The sequence below is a fragment of the Myxine glutinosa genome, chromosome 6 (genome assembly GCF_964187855.1).
Source record: "Myxine glutinosa chromosome 6, kmMyxGlut1.1, whole genome shotgun sequence".
Taxonomy (NCBI): Eukaryota; Metazoa; Chordata; class Myxini; order Myxiniformes; family Myxinidae; genus Myxine; species Myxine glutinosa.
The window spans coordinates 177,456,049-177,477,046 of NC_136266.1; the positions used below are offsets into that span (position 1 = coordinate 177,456,049).

A 20,998-nucleotide genomic window follows, 5' to 3' on the forward strand; every position below is an offset into this window, starting at 1 on the left:
TTCAAACCCAAGCCATACAGATTAGAGGCGAGTGTGCCTATGTATTTGGTGTGCCTATTATGTAGTGTGCCTAGTGCCGAGTATTTCGCTATGCCCTCCCCCCCCCCCCCCTGCCAGCCCAGCTTTCGGTACAGGTTCGAGAAATAACTTGTAATTTGACAAGGGCACCAGCACACAATGGCCTATTCTTTTCAGAGGCCTAAATACTGTGGAATCTTTTTAACATTCACAATTGAATCACATCTCAGATCTATGGAACTGGGGCTTCTTCTCTGTAATTTCACCAAAGTATTCCACATTTATTTTTGGCTTGATGTTTCCGAATTACTCTGAAGTATGCTAAAAATGTCACATGACAACTTGTTTGTCATTCCAATAGAAAACAACATGTACTATTATTCCTATCAAGTACTAGCAGGAGTACCCAGCGTTGCCCGGTGATGTTAAAATCCTGTTGGCATTTTGAAGAAATCAATTTTTTTGTTTTTTCCTATTTTTAGTGGATGCCGAAACACTTCCCGACACCCACTGAGGAAAATTTTTATTTAATATTATAGTATCACACACACATACACACACACTAATTGGGGATCATTTAATACTATGTAGTAAAAAGTGTGTCAAATATGACGGGTTGGAACAGTATTCGACGGTGCAGCCCCATGTGTGTGCCAAACAAAGTCTGAAGCCTGGGCCTAGTGTCACGCATGCTTATATCTTCTTTATTTATTAGATATCCTATGGAAGTAAATGAACACTCGTTTTACCCTGCGCATGTTGCACAGACTGCGCATCTGTGAATTTCACCTCCCTGCACCTTATATTTATTGTGAATTTAAAAAACGCTTTTGTACACCGCCCATGATGCTCGGTTTACAAGCCACCGTCTACAATTCCAATAGAAGAGACATAATTACTCTTTTATGGAAAATGTTTTTCGAGTTTGTTTTATCCTCAAAAAATAGACCGTAGTAAACACACAATCGTATTTAAAGATTGGCTTTTAAAACCTACCCTTATGAAAGGGGACAGACATCTGTACAAACACACAAACTGATATTGTATTTTATATATATAGTAGATTACCGTTTACATAGCTCCAAAGTCTCAGGCACTACAGAGTGATTCCAAAAAAATCAAATCAAAACGAACTTTTTTTGCCAATCAAATTTTTCAATTTTTTTTTGGCCCTAAAACACTCCCCTACGCTCATTGATGAACTCCTGAAAGTTTGGCGAAGATCTGTTCAGGTATCTCTGACAAAAATGGTAACAAACACACACACACAAAGACACGCACAGACAAATGGCTCTCTTATATAGTATAGATTGAAACTTATTCCACCACCTATATAGTATAGATTGAAGGGATTGCCAGAAAAGGTTGTTGCGAGCGAGGCAAAAGCAAAAGCGAGGTTGTCATTGAAAACTGGTTTTACTCGTCACATCAGTTTCTGAATGTCGTAATCGAGAAAGGAAATGCGATTTTCACTACTCTGTTGTATTTGATAAATTTGGATTCAAACTCATGATATAATCCACAAGTTACATTAATGAATAGATCTTTTTGTGAAGACTTTATTAATGGGGCAGCCTGAACGAATGCCCATTTGTTTGTCAGCTTTTGAACAGCGTTCTCTGAAAACAAACTCAATGGAAGAGCTCACACAGTTCATCAGACACATCCACCAGACTTTCTATTTCTCAAGCAAACAAAACCCCGAGGTAAGACAAGTGACCCATTCATGCAGTCTTTCCCATCCCTCCCCCTAATCCCTGACCCCGGTGGATGTCCTATGCTCTTCACCTCTCTCTAATATCAATACATCACTCCTATTTCTCATTAAAATCCTGGAACTAGAAAGCATCTCAAAATGCAAAGCCTGTCTGCGTGCGCTTTGTACTCAAACTAAATTTGACACAAAGAAAAAAAAATTGTACATCTATCTATAATTCCAGTAATCTCTGTGTGTATGTTTGTATGTTTGTATGTTTGTATGTTTGTATGTTTGTATGTATGTATGTATGTATGTTTGTCTGTGACCGCTGTTTCTCGACAACTACCGGTCCGATATACTTTAAACTTGCCAGGTATATTTCTGGGGACCCGAGGATGTGCCTTTTCAAGGTTTCATATTAATCGGAGAAGTAGTTACCGAGCTATGTCCAAAAAACGATTCAACCAATCAGAGAGCAGCGAGCTATCATGTGTGCCGAACGTGGCGAACAGACTCTGCCTCGGACGGCACATTTGAGAGCGTATTCATTTATTTCACGTTGGAAAACTATGTTGCCGTTAAACTATGTTTTAAAACTAATTAAAACTAATTTGCGATTCATCGTAACTGCGATTTGCGACCTTCCGGACAGTGAAGACTTCACTTCCGGCAGCCAATCACAGAACGCTTTGTTGCGTAGGCGTGGCCGATGTGAGAGCGAGCCGAGCCGAGCGCCAGCGCGTGCGCCATTACGGTTCGTAATTCGATTTCTTCCGGAGAAAATAATAATTTCTCGATTTCTTATGCGCATTATTTCTCCCAATTCAGTCAGAGCGAAGGGCGGAAGCGAAGAGCATTGTTTTTTTTGTTTACGGGCGTACGGGCGGGGTAGAGCGTACGGGTAGCGTTTTTTTTTTTTTTTGGCAAGGAACGGGCACCCACGTACGGGCATGCCCTAGTTTTCTTAATTGGTGTTATCCATATTCTCATAATACAGGTTTGTTGAAGATTTGATGACAGAAGCTCAATTGGTAAAAATGTTATGGCCTGGTCAGACACACTGAAGCTCAATGGAAAATGAACAAAGAAACATGAAAGCGATAAAAAAAGGGACGTCTCGTGCTTGACGCGCTGTGGTGGGGCTAATATGGGCTATGTATAGTCACTATGACTTTGCCCTTTCACATTTTGACCCAATTTTAAATTATTTTCTCCATATTTTTATCATAAAGGTTTGTTGAAAATTTGTTGACAAAGGCTCCGGCTCACCCATTTAATGCCCAAATGATGTACGGCACGCATTGATGCCTCTCCCTCCCTGTGAAACACTGGGATCACAATTTACAGATGACAATTCAGAGCAATCTTTTGGTAAATATGGGACGAGTAGGGATCCAAAATTTCAGGGGTTAACACCCCTGGGAGCCCCAATTATCTGAAATCGAAAATTCGAAGACTGAGCGATTGTGTGGGATACTGTCTTGTATTAATTTGTCAAGTTTCAGAACAATCAGCCAGTTGATAAGGGAGGAGTAGCAAAAAAAATAGCAAAATGTTAACAGACGGACGGACAGACATCCGGACATCATGACGCATTTTCTAAGTTTATCTCCTCGAGAATCGAGGTGAGATGACCTAAAAAGTTATGGCCAGGACAGATACACATGCATACACCCATAGAACAACAACAAAAACGGGCATTTTAAGGCCATTTACCCTGCTAGAGCGGGGGTTACACACCCATAGAAGCGATTGCAAAACCACGTCGCCCACCATGCGGAGAGCGGGGTGGGGGGGGGGGGGGGGGAGAGGGGCTAATTACTGGTTGCAGTACCCGTTTCATAATTCACAACACATAATAAGAAGAGAAAATGAAATGAAGGAATTACAATGTAGTTGCAAACACCATCACAACTTAGGGTTGAAATGTCTCGGTGCATCCTTTATTTTCTTTTTTGTGCAGGGCATTTCTGGAAGGCACTTGAAGAAAGTGCTCTGTGAATCATTGTTGCCAAACAACCAGACAAACCTCTTTTTCTCCGGAGAAGTGAATGTGATCCTACAGCGCTGGTGCCTCACTGATGACCCATTGGTGGTGGTTGTGCTGGAGGCTTTCGAGATGGTGATGAAGAATGAGGCCTTTTCTGCAGACAACATAGTAAGTATTGTTGCGGTTTTGGGAAACCACTAAAAAGTAATGGCAACCACCATACAGGTCCCTTTGAATAGTTTTATTTCATAGTAGACCATTATCTTGGCCCTTCCCCTTATTTCGGGTTAGTATATCATTATGTGTTGGGGAAGGGATAAGATAGGCCCTCCACTCATAAGGGATAATTTGCCAGGAAATGCACACAGGCTCAAAGGCACACCATCAAAGCACCAGGTAAAAGTCCCTTCAAGAGGGTTTGTGGGGGCAGGGGAAGCGACACTCTACCAATCAGGGCCTGAAGAACTTCAGGGGATCTTGTGGGGGCGGAGTGGCAGGCTCCACCAATCGGGAGCCCGGACACCCTCGTACAGCCCCCTCCCCCTTGAATGTGTTCTGGCGCCTTGTGTTTATTGGTAGTGATCGGAATAAGGTGTAAATTAAGATAAGTTTCTGCCTCTTGTTCCTTTTTCTTTCCTATTGATAAGTTTCACTCTAAATATTTGTAAATAAATCAAATTGTTAAACGTTTCCTTTCTGTCTGTCTGTGAATGTCTTTTCTTCCATTGGTCCGCCATTGCTCGCACCCAGAGTGGCGATCGGCCGTAACAAAATGAGCATTAGACCGGCAGGTACCAACGGTTGCTAAATCTAAAATCTAAATTTATACCGGCCATATAAACTTGGTGCACCACAGGAGGGCACGGTACGTTGTACCTTAACAGTATTGTTGCTATGGCCATTTCATGGATGATGCGAGTTTACAATTTTGCATTTTGATCGGACGGTGCAGAGGTAGTGCACTCACGATCGAGCTGTCTCGTCTGTGTTCGATCCCTCACCGGACTAGAAACTATTAAGCTGGTGCTTCACAGACTGGGCGTTGCATCAATAAGTATGCCATCCTTCGGACGGATTATAAGGCAGATGTCCAATCTGCAAGCATTCACTGGTAGATGTACGTTGAAGATGGTATGGTAGATTTTAAGAAGAGTTAGATATTGTGCTGGTACTCTGGCCAAAGTCCAGGTTCCGGATTGGAATACTGCTGCTCTATTCTAAATTCCAAATTCTACTTTGAAAAGTTTGAGAAGCTCACAGCGGAGTGCCAGCCATTCCAGTTGGCCGTGTGTGCTGAGGCTTCGGCGGCCTGTCTTGCTGAAACGTTGGACATGCCCAAGTGTCCATAGATGGGGATTTCAACACTATCTTGAGAAATCCCTTCTTCTGTGGATTTAGTGAACTTAAAATTGCAATCCTCTATTGTTAATGCTTCGACCTGAGTGGCAGTTGGTTGTGAGTCATATTTGCCAGCATTCTTGACCTGGGATAATCTACATTTTTTTGTGACATCTCGATGCTCAATTTTAGTAAAGTCCATAATTGTTTGACTGAGCAAACTTCTGGATTAAACTCTGAAGCAATATCAGATTCATGAAATGAATGATGTGTAACAAACAGACATCCCACTTTAGAACGAGCAAAGAACTGCTGATCTACAGTGCCAACGGATAACCTTGTCCAATCAATTTTGAATGTCCTTCATTCATGAAGAAGTGAACAGTAAATATTCAAAAATATTCCACGAAATTGACATTGTTTACAGCATCAGGTGCTTGTATTTATGATTAATCTACTGTCTGAACGGAGCAGGTGTGTGTTTCTATCAGTCAGCCTGTCCCCAGGTGGATCACTGACTGTAAAGGGGTGGTTAAGCCAAGTACTACAATTGTAGAATTCGAAGTATGACTGTTTTATTGAAGTGGAGGCTGGTGACCATTTCCTCCTTGGATGCAGTGACGTTTGTTTTGAAAAGCTTGCCTTTGAAAAAGATGACTGGCATTGGAAAATTCTGCTTGCTCATACTGTTTGTTGTACTTTTTTTTCAGCCAGAGGAGCGTCATTTTCAATTTCATAAGATTGTATCAGCACATATGGACCTGTTATTATCTGACAGATGTAGAAGATATATTAAAACACACAGTAGGTGTGAGGGGATGAATCGTTATCGTTGGAGGTGTGGTGGGACAAACAAGGAGAGCGGTAGGTGTGATGACCAGCGGAGCTCTCAATGTGATGAGATGAACCAGGATAACAATAGATGTGTTGGGATGAACCAGGATAACAATAGATGTAATGGGATGAACCAGGATAACAATAGATGGGATGGGATGAACCAAGTTAACAATAGATGTGATGGGATGAACCAGGATAACAATAGATGTGAGGGGATGAACCAGTATAATAATAGATGTGATGGGATGAACCAGGATAACAATATATGTGATGGGATGAACCAGGATAACAATAGATGGGATGGGATGAACCAAGTTAACAATAGATGGGATGGGATGAACCAAGTTAACAATAGATGTGATGGGATGAACCAGGATAACAATAGATGTGAGGGGATGAACCAGTATAATAATAGATGTGATGGGATGAACCAGGATAACAATATATGTGATGAGATGAACCAGGATAACAATATATGTGATGGGATGAACCAGGATAACAATAGATGTGTTGGGATGAACCAGGATAACAATAGATGTAATGGGATGAACCAGGATAACAATAGATGGGATGGGATGAACCAAGATAACAATAGATGTGATGGGATGAACCAGGATAACAATAGATGTGAGGGGATGAACCAGTAAAAATAATAGATCTGATGGGATGAACCAGGATAACAATATATGTGATGGGATGAACCAGGATAGCAATAGATGTGATGGGATGAACCAGGATAACAATAGATGTGATGAGATGAACCAGGATAACAATATATGTGATGGGATGAACCAGGAAAACAATAGATGTGATGGGATACCAATTTAGCTGTAGGTGTGATGTGATTAACCTTTGGAACTGTAGGTGTGATATGGGACAAACCCAATATAACTGTGGTATGAACCATTGGAGTGGTACCATACACTTGATGGTTATAGTACCTTTTGACAGGAAATTGTGTGAAACATTAGATTGTGGACTAACAACAACACGAAACTGGGTGGGCATGACCATTGACCATGACAATCGGAACCCCAATACCACCAATAACAGTAGAGATCAATCATGCCGATGTGACTCAACATTGGTTTTTCAAGAAGTTTTTTTTTAGCCGCGTCGCAGACGCTGCTAATAGAGTGCCCTCTGCTGTTGTTGTTGTTCTTCTTGTTCTTCTTCTTGTTCTTGCAGAGAAGACAAAACCTCAAAGCTCCACCCATTCTGGGAACCACAGCTCCACCCATTTTGGGACAGGCTTCATATAAACAAATATCTACCAGTTTATTAACTCGCATAGCTTTGAGGCCTGTTTTGTAGGCCCGTGGTGTCTTCCTCTCTCACACAGTTTTATTTCAAATCAAATTCGATATATCATTTCATTTTTCACAGTCGCTAACATAGTTTTAGACTCGGTTGAAAAAAAACGGGAAGAAAATCCGATGAAAGTTGCCCTTTATAGAACGAAATGAATTCTCAAAGACCTGTAACTTCAAGTCCGGCTGAGTCCGGAGTTGCCGGCTGAAAAAAGCGAGTGGCTGCCAAACCCCGTCCACCCATTGCTCATGGACGGCGCCCACCGCGTAGTTGGAGGCGTCCGTAGTGAGGGCGATGGGCGCGTTGAGCACCGGGTGAGCCAGCAGCGTTGCGTCGGCGAGGACCCGTTTGGCACTGGCGAAGGCCGCGTCCATGGCCGCGGACCAAACAATGTCATGCTTGGCCGGCTTGCCCCGGAGGGCCTCGTAAAGGGGCCGCATGAGCTGAGCAGCGCGGGGCACGAATCGGTGATAAAAATTCACCATGCCGAGGAACTCTTGGAGGGCCTTGATGGAACGGGGACGCGGGAACATGGTGATGGCCTCGACCTTGGTCGGCAGCGGTACGGCCCCGGTCTTGGTGATGCGGTGGCCCAAAAAGTCAACGGTCGTCGCGCCGAAGTGGCATTTGACCGGGTTGACAATTAAGCCGTGCTCGCTGAGGCGACCGAACAGTGTTCGGAGGTGGAGGAGGTGCTCGGCGCGGGACGTGCTGGCGACGAGGATATCGTCCAGATAGACGAAAAGAAACGGCAGGTCGCGCAGCACGCTGTCCATCAAGCGCTGGAATGCCTGGGCCGCGTTCTTGAGGCCAAACGGCATCCGCAAAAATTCGAACAGGCCGAATGGCGTGATGACGGCCGTCTTCGGGACGTCGGCCGCCCGGACAGGTACCTGGTGGTAGCCCCGTATCAGGTCAATTTTCGAAAAGATGACCCGTCCCGCCAAACGGGCGGAAAAGTCCTGAATATGCGGGATCGGGTACCTGTCGGGGGTGGTAGCGTCGTTGAGACGGCGGTAGTCGCCACACGGGCGCCATCCACCCCCCGACTTTGGCACGATGTGCAGTGGCGAGGCCCACGCGCTATCGGAGCGCCGCACGATGCCGAGGTGCTCCAACGTGTCGAACTTGGCCTTCGCCACGGCGAGCTTGGCCGGGTTGAGGCGGCGGGCCCTGGCGTAGACCGGCGGGCCCGTAGTGGGTATGTGGTGCTCGATCCCGTGCCGCACCGCGATGGCCGAAAACGTCGGCCGCGTGAGGGCCGGGAATTCCGCGAGCAGGCGAGCGAACTCGTTCGCTGCCGGGAGGGTGCACGCCAGTTCGGTCGGCGCGGAGCTGCTCATCGTGCACGCCAGGGAGCTGAAGGTCTCGGCGTTGACAAGGCGACGACGTTTGACGTCGACCAGCAGCCCGTGCGCGCAGAGGAAGTCGGCGCCCAGCAAAGCCATGGACGCAGGCGGTCACAAAAGTCCATTGAAAACGCTGGCTGCCGAAGCAGAGGGTGACGACGCGTGGGCCGAAAGTGCGTATGGCCAAGCCATTAGCAGCGACCAAAGAGGGGCCGCAAACGGCGTCCCGCCTGTCCTGCTCGGAGGCGGGTATGACGCTCAGTTGGGCGCCGGTGTCACACAGGAAATGCCGCCCAGACGCTTTGTCCCGAATAAACAGCAAGTTGCCCGAGTGGCCGGCGCTCATGGCTGGGAATGAACGCCGGCCCGGCCGTTTCCCGACCTGCCGAAAGTGCACGGGGGCCGGCACGTCCAAGCCTTGTGTCCGAACCTGGCGTGGTAATAACACCACGCCCGGTCAGGTGGAGGCCCCGGCCGTCGTGTCGGAAGCGGGCGGTGCGGCGTGGCGGCCGCCAGTTGCACCGGCAGTTCGGCCTCCAACCGCGCAGGGCGCTCGGGTGTCATGGGCGTCGCCTCGGACGGCGGCGGGCTCCAGGTAACCGCGCCGATGTGCTGGCCCGCCGAGGAGATCTTATCGGCTTCCCTGGCGAGGGCGCGGGAATCCGTGATCAACGTGCCAGCCAGGGCGAGGCGTACCGGGTGAGGCAGCTGGCGAAGGAACAGCTCGCGGAACAGAAAATCCGGAGAGTGCTCACCGAGCAACGAGAGCATATAGTCCATGCGCTCGGACGGGCACGTGTCGCCGAGCTCGGGCAGAGCGAGCAGGCGCCGTGCGCGTGCTGCCGGTGAGAGGGCGAAAGCGTCGAGGAGGAGTGTCTTCAGCGCGTCGTATTTGTCAGCAGCCGGCGGGTGCTCGAGGAGGCTCAAGGCGCGGGCCGCGGTGGCGGAACCGAGCGCCGCCACAACATGGTGGAAGCGGGTGTCGTCTGCGGTGATGCCTCGCAGGGCGAACTGAGAGTCCGCCTGAGCGAACCAAACAGCCGCGTGAGCCTCCCAGAAGGTAGGCAGTTTAAGCGTCACTGCCATATCCATGTCGGTAGGTCACCAATGAAGGAACTGCGCTCCAACGCGAGTCGAAAGAATTGACGCGACCAAAGACGGAATTCGTCCGAGTTGCTTTATTGAAACAAAACAGCTCAGGTATTCTGACAAGCCCGTTTATCGGGCAGCAATATATATACACATTTATGTCGGGAAGTTTGCCCGGCAAAAGCTATACCGGGCATGCCCGGGTGTCAAGGGTGAGCCTTGGAAAGGCGAGTCTGGACCTGCCCGGGCGTGTTTGGCTGCGGCCTGGCAAGTCGAGGCTGGGCGTGCCCGGGCGCTCTGGACGAGCCCTGGAAAGGCGATAGCGGGCATGCCCGGACGCTCTGGGCGAGCCCTGGAAAGGCGATAGCGGGCATGCCCGGACGCTCTGGGCGAGCCCTGGAAAGGCGATAGCGGGCATGCCCGGACGCTCTGGGCGAGCCCTGAAAAGGCGATAGCGGGCATGCCCGGACGCTCTGGGCGAGCCCTGGAAAGGCGAGAGCGGGCATGCCCGGGAAAGACGAGACCGGGCGTGCCCGGGAGGTTCGGGCGTGCCCGGGAACAGTGAGTCCGGGCATGCCCGGGAGAGGCGCGTCTGGCCGTGTTCTGGCCGGTGCAAGGCGATTGTGTGCATCCAGCGGTAACCGCTACAACAGATTATAGTCCGATTTTCAAAATGTTGTGGACAAGTCATGACAAAACTTGCTGGATGAGTCGGGTCTGTAACAAGAACAAGCAGATTCGATTTTGGTTCAAGTCCAGATCCAGTTTCGGCTTATTGGTGGATACAAAATGTAAATTGTTCAGCCTGGCGGAGGTATACTCTCTACCGAGTATCATTCTTGTCAATGATAGTTTGATCATGCCAACAAGCTCAAGGATAACAGTTTACATCTGAATCTTATTATTATAGAGCCAAAGCCAGGCTCAGCCATCTGAGTAAATTTTCCAAAAATGTTTGACACTGGTTATCTCAAAAAGATGAGGATTTGGAATAAATGTGTTGAAAATTAATAGGTGACCTTAACGTGTGGGTGCTTAACATTATAAGTACGACGATAAACTCCAATTTACAGGAATTGCTTTCCACGTGCTTATCTTTTGTTTGTGGTATTAGATTCACCCAACCGTTTATAAGCCCCTTTAGCTCCAAATCTAATTACAGTGGTGTTTTATGAAGGTGATGGACTTGTTGGCTGGAAATAGCTCGATACTGGACAAGTTGGAGGAGTGGATTGTGTGGCTCGAAGAAGCTCATTCCTGGTCCGGTTTATGGAGGATATTGCTCCGCTGGCTGGGAAACACCCGCTTCCACGAGAGAACTTGGAACAGTCCCATGGAAGTTATTGGGGAAACGATAGCGTGAGTACATGGAATGTGTGTGTCTCCTAAATGTACTCGACAGTGATTGTTGACAAGTTCTTTGTTAGCCCGTCCCCTGTATAGCAGGAGATGGGGTTTTGTAATCACGTGTGTGTGTGTGTGTGTGTGTGTGTGTGTGTGTGTGTGTGTGTGTGTGTGTGTCTCTGTCTTTGTCTCTGTCTGTGTCTATCAGTCTCTGTCTGTCTGTCTCTGTCTCTGTCTGTCTTTGTCTCTGTCTGTCTCTGTCTGTCTCTGTCTCTGTCTGTCTGTCTGCTTGTCCGGGACATAATTTTTTTTTAACCATTTGAGCTATTGTCATCAAATTTCACCAAAGCTTTATGATGATAATATGGACAAGGCAAGTTAATAATTTTGTCAAAAGGTCAAAGGTCAGCATCACATAAAATCATCAATTTTCATCCATCCGATTGACATGGAATTTTAAGAATTTGTATATTGGGTCACTGATTTGGTTCACCAATCAAAAGGTCGCTTTTATATCAAAAGGTCAAAGGTCAAGGTTGCATAAAATCATCAATTTTCATTTTGTATTTTTTTTCAAACTGGAGAATATGGAAGAATTAGACGTCTGGATGCAAATAGATGCACAAACCACACAAATCAACACACGCAAATGACAAATCGGCTCAGCATTTTCACACAAATCACACAAATCAACACACGCAAATGACAAATCGGCTCAGCATTTTCACACAAATCACACAAATCAACACACGCAAATGACAAATCGGCTTAGCATTTTCACACAAATCACACAAATCAACACACGCAAATGACAAATCGGCTTAGCATTTTCACACAAATCGGCTCAGCATTTTCAGATGCTTTCTAGTTCTCTTTGCAGTGAATCATTGTACTTCATTGGGTGTTTCCTTTGTGTGCATGGAATTCTGGCAGCTACACTAGAAAATGCTTGTAGCATGATTGCTCTACCTGAGCACGAAGATGTACCTGGATCATTTTACAGTTTCTCACACCATGGCTAATGCCAATCAGACATGTAAAATTACCATTTCATTGATAACATTATGAAACATAATTATACTCGTAAAAAGCCCATCAAAAATTATGGGTTGGAACAGTTTATTCGACTGTGCAGCCTCATGAGCGTGCCAAAGTGTGAAGCCTCGGCCTAGTGTCAGCTGTGCTTATATCTTCCTTATTTATTGGACATCATACGGATGTAAATGAACACTTCTTTTACTCTGTGCGAGGTTCACATCATGTGCGGCAAATTTCACCTCCATGTGCCTTGTATTTATTGTTATTAAAAAAAAATAATAATAAAAGGTCTGTGCACCGACCTTGAGGCTCGGTTTGCGAGGCACCATCTACAATTTCAATAAAAGACGTAATTTTTTTTTAATGGAAAATGGTTTTCGAGTTTTTTTTATCACCAAAATAGACCATCGTGAACACACATTCATGTTAAAACATTGGCCTTTAAAACCTAACCTATGGAGGGGGCACAGTCATCTGTACAAACACACAAACACACAAATCGACATTGTGTTTTATACGGTAGATACTATATTAAAGGAGCCATGCGTGCATGCGCCCATCCGTCCGTGCATGCGCCCATCCGTCCGTGCATGCGCCCATCCGTCCGTGCGTGCGTCCATCCGTCCGTGCATGCGTCCATCCGTCCGTGCATGCGCCCATCCGTCCGTGCGTGCGTCCATCCGTCCGTGCATGCGCCCATCCGTCCGTGCGTGCGTCCATCCGTCCGTGCGTGCGTCCATCCGTCCGTGCATGCGCCCATCCGTCCGTGCATGCGCCCATCCGTCCGTGCGTGCGTCCATCCGTCCGTGCATGCGCCCATCCGTCCGTGCGTGCGTCCATCCGTCCGTGCGTGCGTCCATCCGTCCGTGCATGCGCCCATCCGTCCGTGCATGCGTCCATCCGTCCGTGCATGCGCCCATCCGTCCGTGCGTGCGTCCATCCGTCCGTGCATGCGCCCGTCCGTCCGTGCATGCGCCCATCCGTCCGTGCATGCGCCCGTCCGTCCGTGCATGCGCCCATCCGTCCGTGCGTGCGCCCATCCGTCCGTGCATGCGCCCATCCGTCCGTGCGTGCGTCCAAGTTCCACCCATTGGTTGGACAGATCGCCGGACTCCACCCACAATCTCCGGGCTACGGCGGCCATGTTGGTGATTCCTGCTATGCGAAGTCAACGACGTCATATTCACAATGGCCATGACCTCCGTATAAGTTTTCCCTTCAGTGTAAAATGACCAAAGCAACAGTTAAAAGGATTATGAGCCACGTGCATCGCGGGCCTTGTGCCTGTGGCGTGCACGTCGCTGACGCAATCACTCTACAGGTAATGTGCTGGTATTGTTTTGTAACCACAAATTTACTAAATAGAAGTTCTCCAAAGTTGCATAATAGACGTTCACTAATCCCTTCCACATTGTAAGCCTTGTACTCATGTCACGCTTTGCTGGGTGACGTCACAGTGACCGATAATAACCTCCTCTAAGAGGGCTTTTAGGTGTGGCTGAAAATTGAACTATTGAGTCACCTGAATATTTTGCAAGGTAAGAAAAGTTGTTTCTCTAATTCCTCAAACCTCAAAACAATTATTAAAATATCCAATAAGTTTTTTTTGGATTGATTCAATATAGTTTGTCCAACCAAACCAAGGATATTGTTAAAGTTATGAGTTTGGAGGCAGTAGTTGAATGTATGACATCACTACCATTTGCGTTGACGTTGTTTATAGGAAATTTGAAACCCATGTATTGAGGTCACCTGAAAGAGATAGGTGTCTGGTGTGCTACGTGCATGAGTCGAAGGTGTGTGTAGGTGTAGAGAGGGTAACAATTGCCTGTCATGTCTGCCATGTTGATTCGGGTGAGATGGATGCACCTCGGACATCCCCGAGGTCGACGCTGCCAACATTGACCCCTTTACCAAAAACTGATTCGACATCACCGAACCTGCCAAAAGAATGGTAAATTGATGATGACGAATCCATCATGCTGTTTTCATTTTGCAAATGGTACATTGACACCTTTTGATGCCAGGTAAATGAAGAGAACAGCCGGCTTAATGATCAGCACCAATGCGCATCATATTCAGTGATTATAATCATTGAAAAGACAGATCATAAATGAATCTGTATGTCTGGAATCTTGTTTTATGTGTGATTTTTATCTATCCAGTAATATATAGGGTGGTTTTATGGCTTCTATGGAAACTTGAAGCCATGCTTCTGGCTATGAATTCTTCATCAAATGGATCTTTAAGACTCTTTGGGGAGGGAGGCTGGACCTCTTTAAGGCGAACATCAGAACACGCCCAGGAGTTTGATTCACGCTCAGATTAGTTGTCGCCGACACGAGCTAACAACTTGCTGGTGGAGACGAGCCATGATCGAGGGACATTGGTTTATTCTATGTTCACATTCTCATTAGGTATGCCTCCACCGACGAAGTCGCCGGAGGCATTATGCTTTCAGGTTGCCCGTTGTCCGGCTGTCCGTCCCTCGGTTTTCCGGTTTCCCGGCTGCCCGTCTGTCCATCCATTCGTCCGTGATAGGTCAATGAGGTAAAGATGAACTGATTGGATTTTGGGGTCACGAGGTCAAAGGGTAAAGGTCAGAGGTCATATTAGGTAAAAAATACTTTTACCGCGATAACTTGTGAACCAGTGATGGGATTCTGACCAAATGTGGTACACTTATGTAGAATGATGTAAAGATGAACTGATTCGATTTTGGGGTCAAGAGGTCAAAGGTCAAAGTCTGTAATAGGTCTATAACTTGAGAATGGCTGAAGTGATCGAATTCAAACTTAGTACAAGCACGTATAATGATGTAAAGATTAACTGATTCGATTTTGGGGTCAAGAGGTCAAAGGTCAAATCTCTAATACGTCGAAAACTTGAGAACGGCTGAAGTGATCTAATTCAAACTTGGTACAGGTATGTATTATGTTGTAAATATTAAGTGATTCGATTTTGGGGTCATATTCGTGGCATTGAGTCGTGGCATGTGTTGATATTCGTGGCATTGAGCTTCATTCTGCCACCGAAAGGCTCGCTAAACATTTAGGCATCCCAGGTTTTGTTGCAAGCACTGGGTGGTTGTGGTGTTATCGGGCAAGGCACAACATTTTCACCAAGAAAATCTGTGGTGAGCCTCTAAGTGGTGACATTCAAAGTGTAGAGCCATTCAGACAGAAACTGAACAGTATTGTGTGTGTGTGTGTGTGTGTGTGTGTGTGTGTGTGTTTATATGTATTATTTATTATTATATATATATACATACATACATACATACATACATACATACATACATACATATGGAAAAGAAAATCAATCAATTCAGTGAGAAATCACATTCAACCCCAAAACTTGAAATGTGAAAAATCACATTCAACCCCAAAACTTGATATGTGGGAAATCACATTCCAGCCAAAACTTGATATGTGGGAAATCACATTCCAGCCAAAACTTGCTATGTGGGAAATCACATTCCAGCCAAAACTTGACATGTGGAAAATCACATTCAAGCCAAAACTTGATATGTGGGAAATCACATTCCAGCCAAAACTTGCTATATGGAAAATCACATTCAAGCCAAAACTTGACATGTGGAAAATCACATTCAAGCCAAAACTTGATATGTGGGAAATCACATTCCAGCCAAAACTTGACATGTGGAAAATCACATTCAACCCCAAAACTTGATATGTGGGAAATCACATTCCAGCCAAAACTTGCTATATGGAAAATCACATTCCAGCCAAAACTTGACATGTGGAAAATCACATTCAAGCCAAAACTTGATATGTGGGAAATCACATTCCAGCCAAAACTTGAAATGTGAAAAATCACATTCAACCCCAAAACTTGATATGTGGGAAATCACATTCCAGCCAAAACTTGATATGTGGGAAATCACATTCAACCCCAAAACTTGATATGTGGGAAATCACATTCCAGCCAAAACTTGATATGTGGGAAATCACATTCAAGCCAAAACTTGATATGTGGAAAATCACATTCAAGCCAAAACTTATGTGGAAAATCACATTCAAGCCAAAACTTGACATGTGGAAAATCACATTCAAGCCAAAACTTGACATGTGGAAAATCACATTCAAGCCAAAACCTGACATGTGGAAAATCACATTCAAGCCAAAACTTGACGTGTGGAAAATCACATTCAAGCCAAAACTTGGTGTGTGGAAAATCACATTCAAGCCAAAACTTGACGTGTGGAAAATCACATTCAAGCCAAAACTTGGTGTGTGGAAAATCACATTCAAGCCAAAACTTGATATGTGAAAAATCACATTCAAGCCTAAACTTGATATGTGAAAAATCACATTCAACCCCAAAACTTGATATGTGGAAAATCACATTCCAGCCAAAACTTGATATGTGGAAAATCACATTCAAGCCGAAACTTGACATGTGGAAAATCACATTCAAGCCAAAACCTGACATGTGGAAAATCACATTCAAGCCAAAACCTGACATGTGGAAAATCACATTCAAGCCAAAACTTGATATGTGAAAAATCACATTCAAGCCAAAACTTGACATGTGGGAAATCACATTCAAGCCAAAACTTGATATGTAAGTAGTTTTAACAAGCGTTATGCCTAGGCCCCCTGTCGGTGAAGTGATGTGAGTTGACAAAGTGGAAGACGCAAGGCGGCCATCTTGGATTTTGACGTGGCGACCCAATTTTCAATAGCGTTCTCCCTTATGCGTAGATACACCCACACACCAGATTAGAAGTTAGTAGTTCTTTTATTTTTCAAGATATTTCGCTCACAAGGTTTAGACATATATATGGTGGCGGCCATCTTGGATTTTGACGTGCGACCCAATTTTCAAAAGCTCTCTTCCTTATGCCGAGATACACCCACACACCAGATTAGAAGTTGGTACTTCACTTATTTTTCAAGATATTCTGCTCACAAGGTTCAGACATACATGGCGGTGGCCATCTTGGATTTCGACGTGGCGACCCAATTTTCAACAGTGTTCTCTCTTATGCGTAGAAACACCCACACACCAGATTAGAAGTTAGCAGTTTATTTATTTTTCAAGATATTCCGCTCACAATTTTCAGACATACATGGCGGCGGCCATCTTTGATTTTGACGTGGGTTGCACCCACACACCAAATTAGAATTCGGTCCTTCACTTACGCACGCACGCACGTCCGCATGCACGCGCGGACGCGCGCACGGACGGAGGGGAAAACCATAGTCCCCCTTTCGCTCCGCGGTGCGACGGGGGACAAAAACATCTGTCTTGTGACAATTGTTGGCATTTTTGTTGTGACCATCTTTGCGTGTGATGAAATTAGGAACCAATAGTTATTTAAAATCACACAATGCTTCTACCTTGATTTGGCATCGCTGTCAACTTGACAACTGTGGAATGTCCCTATTGACATGTTTATACCTTGCTGGATCTTTACCCTAAATTTCTGAGACGTCCTCTCTCATTATGGATGTGCTGTATGCATTCCACATCGGCCATCTACTCATCCAGTAGGATAGTCAACTTCCATGGTCACGCTGTGCTTGTGGAATCAACTTTGTTTGAAATGTGTCATCTTTTCCCACTCTGTTATCTCTCGAGCCTTGAATCGTGCATATAATATCAGTGCAAAAAATAAAAACAGGCCAAAAGATTATATATCGCGTCAACAAAAGTACATGGACAGATGATCGGTTGGTCGATCGGTCGGTCGGATGGATGTCATTTTAATGTCCCGTCACCGACCTTGTTGGAGGGGTAGGGGACAATAAATCTATCTCTGCCACTGCAATCGTTTTTGGGACACTTTTTTGGGGAAAAACTATTGGAAAACTCTCAATAATTAGCAACTTTTAATTTTCTCACCTTCAGGTCTCCTGAAACTCTCAATAATGATCTCACCTTCAGGTCTCCCAAACCAATTAAAGCAAACATTATTTAAGAAGCACAGAAGTTTATCATGTGGTTTATTTGTGAGTGTGTGGTTTGTGTGGTTGTGGTTTTTGCACGTGGTTGGGTACTTTACAAGACTTGCATTTAGTTTGTTACATAGCAGAGTTTGTCGTGCAGATAGACGGGAATGTAACGCTGAGTGTTGGTATACAAAATGCTCTCCCGACAACATAATGTACATTTCTAATCCCTTGTCCCTCAAGCCTGCTCGAAGACATTTGGGAAGCTGCAGATTCATTCCCATGGCGCACAAACCTTACTGTCTTTCAGCCTGCTATGGAAGGTGTGTCTTTTAATCCAAAATGTCATTTTTGTTTTGGTCTTTATATGCCTGTGCTGCATTGCCATAATATTCTGAGTTATTTTTTCAAGTGTTTTTTAAGTATATATATATATATATATATATATATATATGTATATATATATATATATATATATATATATATATATATATACATACATATAATCGGGAGGCCTGGTGTTGGCTTAGCGGTTAGGGTGCCGGTTTGGGATCTCAGGATCCTGAGTTTGAATCCCGGTCAATCGCTGAATTAACGCCAGGGGGGTTGACTCAGCCTGTCATCCTTCCGAGGTCGGCAAATTGAGTACCAGCTTGCTGGGATGAATGATCCGGGTGTGCACCCTGGTTTAGAATAGGTACACCGTATCCCTGCACATCGTAAGAGGCGACTAATGGTTGGCGTCAGGAAGGGCATCCGGCCATAAAAAAAAACATTGCCTCAAACAGGGAACCATGATTGTCATGGGGCCCGCAGGGCTAACCCCCGCTCTAGCGGGGAAAATGGCCTTAAAACGATCATTCATTCATTCATATATATATAATCGGGAGATTAAATATGAGGCAGACGTAGCTTCAGGACGGTCGATCTTTAATTCTCGACAAGCTTTCGACCAACAAAGGTCTCCTTCTTAGTCTACAGAAACAACAGGCATGTATATCAGACAAGTATGTACAGTTATATGTGTGTAAGATGTGTGATATCTGTAGAAGATGCATATAAAAGAAGAGCCACGCTAAAGCTGACTCACCGTCCCCAAGTTCAGCGGAAGTGAAGCGCAGCTTACAGTTACCGTTCATGTTACAGTTTGTGCATGTGCATATACAAATATAAATATACATACATAAACACACATGCATATATTCATATACCATTTATATTTATATAAGTACCTATATTTGTAAATGACATATAAAGGTAGAATGAATGGGTTACGGTTAATGATTTGATTGGGTTGATGTTGAACCATTCTTTAATCATCAAAATTTATGCCATGAGGGATTTTTGTCCGAAGTTTATGTATCCAAAAGGACTCACGTTTCAGAATCGTGGTGTGTGATTGAATTGAATTGAATTGAATTCAAAAATCATTGAATCAATTACAAATCGATCACACACCACGATTGCATATAAATGTAAATGACGTCATGCATATAAATTATACCAACACATCATCATTGGTATAATTTATGCACATGTCAGTGTCATGTCATAGGGTTAGTGTGCTTCCTAAGTTAAATTGAATATTCCTGGCTGCAAACCTCCTAATTGTTGATGAGCAGGGCAGAGACAATGTGTCAGCATGGCAGGCTACACTTGTTGCTAACAGGTTGTGCAGCAATTGCTGGGGTGAGACTCAATCTGTGCCTTGCTTCCCAGTCAAGTTAGGGGGTTCAACCTGCATATATATAGTGAAGCAACTTCTAAACATTGAGCTTTTAACTACTTAACGTGTATCAAGCCTCCCTATGGCACCGTCTTGCTGAATGGATTTGCATTGAGCAGGGTATATAGTTATACAGGTTAAAATGAGAAGCTCTGTGAGATCTCTTGATTTCCGGTGTTTTTAGAGGTATTTTAGAGGTATTTTTAGATGGGCTTTTTCGATGGGCTTTTTCAATCTAGAAGAAGATGAACCAATTTGAAGGTTTTGAAATTCCATGATCAAAGCGTTGAGCTCCACGTATGAACAGGTGAATGGAGTGTAACAAAACACTCGTAAGGACCATTAGATATACATCCAAGTCCTTTGATGGAATCACAGGTTGTTTTTTGCGAGATATTAAAAAGCCAGGAAGAGAGGGGGTGGGGAGGAGGGGGAGGTCAAAGATTTCTCTCCGAAGTTTGATCCCAAGTTTTTTTTTTTTCCATTAACCAAACTTTCGGTGGCTAATTCGATGGAAGTTCGTGGGCGATTAAACCGAACTTAGTTTTTTCCTTTGTTTTTGAAATTCCGATTTCTAAGCACTCACTTTAAGTCGTTAAAGTTTAGTTTATAATCGAGTCTTTTGTCACATGTCAAATCATTTTTCGACATTATTGTTTAAATAAAGAATTATTCGCTTTTATATAGAACTAGTTTCATGTCAAAGGTCCAAACACCAGAGAGCCAGGTGCTGTATGATGTACGTATGTTCACGATTCGGTTTGCTTTTTATTCCCATGTCCAACACAAATTGTCATTCATAATCCCAAACTTTGCATCTTTCTTAAGTTTGGAAGAAATGCGTTTTCGAAAAATAGTGTTTCTTTGTCCAAGCTGTTTTATAATATGAATTCCCTGACAAGGAACTTCAACGCAGCTAGTAGGAGGCCATTTAGGCCCATCAATGCCTGCACTATTATTGGAGGCCATTTAGGCCCATCAATGCCTGCGCTATAATTGGAGGCCATTTAGGCCCATCAATGCCTGCGCTATAATTGGAGGCCATTTAGGCCCATCAATGCCTGCGCTATAATTGGAGGCCATTTAGGCCCATCAATGCCTGCGCTATAATAGGAGGCCATTTAGGCCCATCAATGCCTGCGCTATAATTGGAGGCCATTTAGGCCCATCAATGCCTGTGTTATTATTGGAGGCCATTTAGGCCCATCAATGCCTGTGCTATTATTGGAGGCCATTTAGGCCCATCAATGCCTGCGCTATAATTGCCAACTGTTGTCTGTGCTCTGTCGTCTAAATGCTGAGAGGCAAGCAAGGAAGTAGCATGTACCGTTGGTATGATTC

The 20,998-nt window shown here is 44.9% G+C and overlaps 1 protein-coding gene across 1 annotated transcript in view; it reads left to right on the forward strand.

Annotated features, from left to right (window-relative positions):
• Nucleotides 1–1,652: 1,652 nt before the first annotated feature.
• Nucleotides 1,653–20,998, forward strand: part of LOC144892759 (uncharacterized) — a 20,109-nt gene continuing 763 nt past the window's right edge. The window contains exons 1-4 of the mRNA XM_078781106.1: nt 1,653–1,724; nt 3,681–3,875; nt 10,809–10,990; nt 18,175–18,254. Coding sequence (XP_078637232.1) covers nt 1,653–1,724; nt 3,681–3,875; nt 10,809–10,990; nt 18,175–18,254 — 529 coding nt within the window. The remainder of the gene's footprint in view (nt 1,725–3,680; nt 3,876–10,808; nt 10,991–18,174; nt 18,255–20,998) is intronic.